The following is a 7,397-nucleotide window of genomic DNA, read 5'->3' as shown; positions in this document are numbered from 1 at the left end:
GAAATATTTCCACCCGGAAAAAAAGTTCCGCTTGGATTAGTCATCCGGTGACAAGTGTCATACAAAACATCAACATTTAAACCTCTGTTAACTCTCAATAGCTGCATTTCCACTGTCAGGCCAGTGTGAGCCAGGGCTTAAAGAGGGCCGGGCAGGGCTCATAGCCTCAGGCCAGTAGCACCGAGGCCAGAATAGCGCAGGGTTTCCACAGTGGAGCCTGAAGTATGCTGCACATCACTAAAACACGCCCTTTACACGCCTCTCAGAACAATGTCATGCAACCTCATTATTTCACCAACAAAGAGAAGTTATCAGAAAACTAAGAAATAAATCACTGAACATGTGTGATCACACAGGAACATGATAAAAGCTGCCATTTGTTTGCATGCTTTGTTATATATTCAAATTCAAAAGCATCAATGTTTTAACTATAGAATACATGATACATTGATAATATTGATTTAATTTATCGGGACTCAAAATTAATCACAAATAAATACAATTATTTCTATTTTATTTATTTATTTTTAACACTTATGGACATGCTTATGCAGTCAAGCCTGTTTTTGTTTATTTGTAGCCACGGTAGCCGTCACATTTAGAATGGATAATTATATCTCTATTTTTATAAAAGCTCCCGAACATAAAACATTATTATATTTTTTTATGATAAAGCTAAATGAATAAATTATGATGAGCTAAACTCTCGAGATGAGACTTGTGACGGATAATATAAGTTACCAAATAAATACACAATTGTGATAGAGAATAAGAAGCTGACGTCTGATTTCTTTAAGTGGTCATATTTACCGTGTTTACTATGGTAACGTTAATGTTTAGCGTCCATATCTTTTTCATCGCTTATAAATATTTCTGCCTTGTTGAGGATTTTGCTTTAAAGTTTAAAGTAGTAGTAGTAGTAATATACTTTATTGTCTTTGAAAGGAAATTTGTTGTGGACTACATGTTGTTGCATAAACATAAAAGAAATAAAATAATAAAAAAGTTAAATTAAGACTTACAAATTTAAAATTAATAAAATTAAGCTGTTTCGTATATTCGTACATATACAGGCATAAAATAATTCTTATACCTATTAAATTTACACATAGAGACTCTATATCTTCTACCGGAAGAGCATTTCATACTGTGCATGCAGGAAGTGAGTTTGGTCCCCCACGATTTTCTGTACCCAATTCAGAATGCAATTCTCATAAAAATGTTGAAGATTCAAATAATCTTCATGTCCAACATTTGTTTGTGCTGTCAACACCAGGTGTGCTAATTTAGATTTAAGCTGTATAGTTAGGTTTCCAAATCATACTGTGACAGGGAACTTAAAGTATGTAATGAAGTGAAATACTTTATATAACTGATGACCTGTCTGATGATAGGGATATTTACAGACAGTGTTGTACGCTGTATGCCCAGGCCAATATGTTGATTTGTAAATTTGGTATGTGCTCAGGATCTGTTAAAGTATTCTGTACCCCTATGTATACTGGTCATTTGTGGTGGCATTACAGAAAGAGAAACATGCAAAGACTTAATGTAGCTTATAGTAATGGTATGTAATTGCTGCTTAAGGTGCCACGATGGAGCAGTGCAAGCCAAATGTTTGTTAGTGCTCGTGTGCCAACCAGCGCTGCTGTGTTGCATAATCTCATGTACAGGTGTATGTGTAGGTTATCAGAATCTGCAAACAGTATAATTTTAACACTTACGAACTTTGCACTAAGTTCAGTCAGGCTTTTTTTCAAATATGTGGAATCATTGTTTTTTTTTGTACACAGGTAAATATGTGATATTGTGGATTTTGTTCTTGTGTGTGTATTTGTATGTTGTTATTGATGTGTCTGCTGGACCGAGTGTGTCCTTAATAAAATTTGATGATGACTATAGTTATATCAGATATTTTCCAGAATAGATGATTTCCTTGGGTGTTGAGGGACCTAGTTACAGTCCCTTAAGGTTAAAAACAACCCATTGGTTAAGCATGCAGTTCCCGGCAGCGATGAAGAGGGCAAGTCCTGACAAGGAAGTTTGTTAATGAGCAACCTTATTTTGTTCATGAGTAACAAATGGGTGGTTAGTGGTCAGCTCTACAAGTATGTAATGACAACAGTGAGTCATTGAAATAGGAGAATGCTTCTGAAGAGCAAGAGATTCCCAGCAGACTGTTGAGGAGTCTGGAGGATGGCGAAGTGTAAAACAGACTGCATTGAGCAGCCCCTGTCTCTGGCCTTTCAAAAGCTTGGTTGTTTTGTTGGTAGACATCCATGTGTGTTTCTTTTAGTAGCTTTATTTGTAGCTGCTGCCCTTGGAGCCGGTTTCATCTTTCTTCAGGAGAGGAAGGCAAATGATATTGAAGACCAGTTCACGCCCGTCAATGGACCTGCCAAAATGGAGAGAGCGTTTGTGGTGGAAAATTTCCCACAATCGGAAGAGTTTTCTCAGCTACGGCTTTCATCCGATGGCACTTATGCCTCTTTGATCATCACAGGCTTACATGGAGAAAATATATTAACTGAAGCAGCTTTTAACAACATTATTGAGTTAGACAGACAAGTGAAAAATATAGCGGCAGGAAACACTTTTGAAGAGCTCTGTGCCAAAGCAAATGGAAGGTGCATATCAAATGCAATTTTAGACATTATAAATTACAATGCTGCTGAAATAGTTTCTTCAGCCATAACATATCCAATGAATAATGGCACGTTTTTGGGAACAAGTATTGGTGGTGTAAAGCTAAAGCAAGGTAGCTTAGAGATACTGTGTGCAAAAGCGGTCAGGCTTTTTTATTTCCTAGATGAGGAGAAGACAAAGAACAACTCTGAGTGGCTCGATGGCTTTCTAAAACTCTTCTTAAACTATACACAACAGAAAATGGTAAGACAAAATAAATGTTATGAGTTATATCTAGATGAATACAGATGCCTGATGTACCTCAGAAGACAATCAAATATTATCTAATAACTCTAACTCACCAAGTCATGTGGGAAAACGTTCCAATGTTTTGATGAAATGAACCAAACAAATTTACATTTGCTTGATTTCCTGCAGGATATTCATATTCTGTCATCATTTGCTGTTTCTTCATTGTGCTTGAACTCGGTGTAACACATTCACATAAGCAGTAACTACACTGAAGTGTTTTATGTTGAATCTCTACAGCTCCATCTGTCTTACTTTACATCAGTATCAAGACAGAAAGAGTTGGAGACCAATGCAGATTCTGTGATCCCCCTCTTCTCTGTTACGTATTTCCTGGCCATTACCATTTCAATTCTGTCTTGTTTAAGGTATTGTAGAGAATTAAAACCACATTAGTACATTTCTATCTCTAGCTATGTCATTTATCTCTTGTCTCGTTCTGCAGGTTAGACTGTGTCAGGACAAAGGTTTGGGTGGCTGCATTCGGGGTCGTCTCCGCCGGTTTGGCCGTGTTGGCCAGCTTTGGACTGCTGCTGTTTTCTGGAGTGCCATTTGCCATGACCGTGGCCACAGCCCCGTTTCTGATTCTGGGTAAACTTCATTCATTTCATCACCTATTCGAGGTCTCATAGCGGATGTTCACAGTCTCTGCTTTCCTGCAGGTGTTGGTGTTGATGACATGTTCATAATGATCTCCTGCTGGCAGAAGACTGAAGTTGATAAAGCTGTTGAAGTTCGCTTAGCAGAGACGTATAAGGAGGCTGGCGTGTCCATCACTATCACCACACTGACGGATGTGCTGGCATTCTACATCGGCCTCCTGACGCCGTTCCGCTCCGTTCAGTCTTTCTGCATGTACACCAGCACAGCTCTTCTGTTCTGCTACGTCTTCAACATCACCTTCTTTGGCGCCTGTCTTGCGTTCAACGGGAGACGAGAGGAAGGCAACAGACACTGGCTGACCTGCATGAGAGTCCCAGAAGCCAGTGGTGATACTAAAGGGTGTTGTGTTGGTGGATCTTATGATAAAAACACACATAAGGAGTTTGAAGTGCCAATGGATTCATTCTTTAAAAAATATTACGGCCCTTTCCTGACAAGAGTGTGGGTTAAGGTGCTTGTGTGTCTGATCTATGCCGGGTATTTGGCAGTCAGTATCTACGGGTGCTTCCAGATACAGGAAGGTCTAGATCTGAAACATTTAGCAGTTGACAGCTCATATGTTGGTGATTACTATGACAATGAGGATGAATTCTTCTCTGATTTTGGTCCTAATGTCATGTTAGTTATAAAGGATGAGAATTTCCAGTACTGGAACCCCACTGCTCGTGAAAGTCTTGACTTGTGTTTGAAACACTTTCAAAATCTGACAATGGCAGATTCATACATTCGGCCTGTTTCTTGGCTTCATGAGTATGTGGAGTTTAATGCTGGTTTTAATGTGAACAATGAAACACAATTTAAAAGCCATCTAACCACATTCCTTAATCATTCTGGTTTTAGTCAAGATGTCAATTTCACTAACAATCAAATTCATGCATCACGTTTGTTTATTCAGACGGTGAACGTCCACACTGCAATCGATGAAAAGAACATGCTGAATGCATTTAGAGAAACCACAGCTGAATGTGGGAAATTGCAGACGCCTGTGGATCTGATAGTGTACCACCCTGCGTTTATCTATTTTGACCAATATGCAGTCATCATCCCTAATACGATCCAAAATATAGTAGTTGCTACTTGTGCCATGTTACTCATTTCACTCCTGCTGATCCCAAACCCGCTCTGCTCTCTCTGGGTGACGTTCGCCATCGCATCTGTCATTGTAGGAGTGACCGGATTCATGGCATTATGGGATGTTAGTTTAGACTCTGTGTCTATGATTAATCTTGTCATCTGTATTGGGTTTTCTGTGGACTTCTCTGCTCATATATCCTATGCTTTTGTGTCAAGTGAAAAATCGTCAGCGAATGAGAAAGCCATGGATGCCATCACTAAACTGGGCTATCCGATCGTTCAGGGAGCTGTGTCCACTATCGCAGGTGTGGTGGTCCTCGCGGCTGCTAAAAGCTACATCTTCAGGACTTTCTTCAAGATCATGTTCTTAGTCATTCTGTTTGGGGCCGTCCATGGCATTGTATTCATACCTGTGTTCCTGACCTTCCTCAGCACTTGTAGTAAGAGTCGTGAAAAAAACAAAGAAGTTCTTCCAGAGTGTAGTAACACAATCCAACGGCCAGCCAAAACATTTGTGATTCAGAATCAATGGTCTGCAGATCCTGACTGTCCATAGGCACCATGACAAGAGATTTATAAAAATGATGGACTATATTATTTTTGTATGAGCTTAGCCCTGTATTACACTTTTGTCTGATAATGGAAGTAAATAGCAATCATTCTGTTATGTTCTTATGTATAAACTGCATCTAACAGGTTTTTGTGTATTTATATTCGAAACAAGTTTATCTTTTTTGTAAATTTTCCTTTTTATTATTTCCATCAATATGATTTTCAATGCATTTCTGCAAACAAAACTTTGCATTTGTATCCAGTTACATTGATTAAACCACATAACTGAATATTGGGAACGTTATGTTTGTCATTTACCCATTTTATCCCACACCAGTGACTGCAAAGAAGGTATTCATTAATAAAATTCTAAAAATCTTACTAATGTATTAGTGCATTCCCTGCAAATATGAAAAAAATACAGGGTCTCAATTAAATATGTGCAGTGTCACATGGTTAGTGCAAACTGTCACATGACCAGAGCAGTTTATTTAGTTAGCATAAACAGATGACAAGGATTTTTGGTACATGAAATCTTTAACATGTCTAGCATTAATACTGTATATAAATTCACAATTACTCAGTTTTGTTAAGTGTGATCATAGAATGAGTAAACATGATGACAGTAACAATTGTGACCAGTGGGAAAATAAAGTGCATTTAGGTATACATATAAATCCATTTGCAGTTGTTAGTGAAAGTTGCACTAAAATCTTGCAATGGTAAAGATACAGTGAATATTGGACTAAATTAAAACTATTAAATGAAAATGAAAAGGACAATATTGATCTAATACTGGTAGCACTAATATAATAATTTGATGATATATGTTACAATAAAGTATCCATTTTGAAATATAATAATATATATATATATTTTTTGTCTATTATCTCAATAAAAGTATCAGTGTTGTATAAGGGTTTTTATGATAACAGTAACCCTAGATATGATGAAACATAGCTTAAAATAGCTGGGTTGAGGTATATAAAAGATTTTATGACTGCAGAAATTTGTTAATTTAGTATATATTTTTTCACACACTTTTCCGGACAATAAAATTTTTATTTATTTATGATTATTTCAAAGGATTACTTATGACACGTCATTTGGATATTTTCCTGTCTGGGAAAATTTGTTAATGAACTTGATCTCAGCATAATTGTCATTCAAGTGAATGAGTGAGTAATTTATAACACATTATATGCACACATGCATAAATCCCCTCTGCTCTTGTGTTCTTTCCTGGAGTCTTGATAGACATGAGCAGATGCAATATTTCTTGGTCGACATTTCCTTGTTCCTGATCTAGATGGAATGTCCATCAGCACTTATGGAAAAACTGTTAAAGAATAATCCATCTAAGTTTATCCGTCTAAATTCAATTAAACATTAGCTTATAGATCCTAACTGAAACAGATAACCCAGATAAAAAATAAATACACTTAAGTAGTGCTAATATTTATGAACTTATTATATTTTTACTATATTATACTAAGTGCTAATAAATATGTTATTTTGGAGCAAGTATGTTAAGTACTCTTGAAGATATGCTTAAGACTCAACTCTAAGCTAATTGCAAAATAATTTAATATAGTTGTGTTAAAATGTAAAAACTTTAAGGATCTGTAGTGTAATTTCATTGAACTTCTCTATATTATTTATTACACTTATACTTCTTGAGCTATAGTTCAAATATATTTTAAGCTTCACTTAAATGTGCTTCAAGAACATTTTCAATAGCATTTCAGCTAATTAGAAATGCCTTATTAATACACTAGTTTGTTATAAATACATTTTTCAGTCAAGTCAAGTCACCTTTATTTAAATAGCACTTTAAACAAAAAAGATGGTAGTTAGAGGCAGTTCATCATTGAATTCAGTGATGTCATCTCTGTTCAGTTAAATAGTGTCTGTTCAATCATTTGCAATGAAGTCAATGATATAGCTGTAGATGAAGTGACCCCAACTAAGCAAGCCAGAGGCGACAGTGGCAAGGAACCAAACCTCCAAGAAATGGAGGTAAATATTTAGTTCAATCTAGTTTTGGAGTAATGAATGCAAAGCATAACTTTCTTAACATAATTTCTAATTTGCAAATAGCAGAAGTGAGAGTGTAGGAATACAAATGTATTTTTAAGTTGCAAAAAGGATGCAAATTGATCTTCTATATAGAT

At 36.4% G+C, this 7,397-nt stretch overlaps 1 protein-coding gene across 1 annotated transcript; it reads left to right on the top strand.

The window, feature by feature from the left end:
* The first annotated feature begins 2,141 nt into the window (after nt 1–2,141).
* Nucleotides 2,142–5,604, top strand: LOC127956153 (patched domain-containing protein 3). The gene is made up of 4 exons (XM_052553889.1): nt 2,142–2,889; nt 3,175–3,302; nt 3,380–3,525; nt 3,597–5,604. The coding sequence occupies exons 1-4, from the start codon at nt 2,197–2,199 to the stop codon at nt 5,225–5,227; spliced, it is 2,598 nt and encodes an 865-aa protein (XP_052409849.1). The 5' UTR covers nt 2,142–2,196; the 3' UTR covers nt 5,228–5,604.
* The last annotated feature ends 1,793 nt before the right edge of the window (nt 5,605–7,397 follow it).

Source organism: Carassius gibelio, chromosome B4, assembly GCF_023724105.1.
Source record: "Carassius gibelio isolate Cgi1373 ecotype wild population from Czech Republic chromosome B4, carGib1.2-hapl.c, whole genome shotgun sequence".
NCBI classification, from domain to species: Eukaryota; Metazoa; Chordata; class Actinopteri; order Cypriniformes; family Cyprinidae; genus Carassius; species Carassius gibelio.
The sequence above is the reverse complement of the archived record's forward strand: the minus strand, read 5'-3'. Positions and strand labels throughout refer to the sequence as shown.

Coding starts and splice junctions, on each gene's coding strand:
- LOC127956153 (XM_052553889.1), top strand. CDS start 2,197: ATGGCGAAGTGTAAAACAGACTGCATTGAGCAGCCCCTGTCTCTGGCC. Junction 2,890..3,174: donor ACTATACACAACAGAAAATG/GTAAGACAAAAT, acceptor GAATCTCTACAG/CTCCATCTGTCTTACTTTAC. Junction 3,303..3,379: donor TCAATTCTGTCTTGTTTAAG/GTATTGTAGAGA, acceptor CTCGTTCTGCAG/GTTAGACTGTGTCAGGACAA.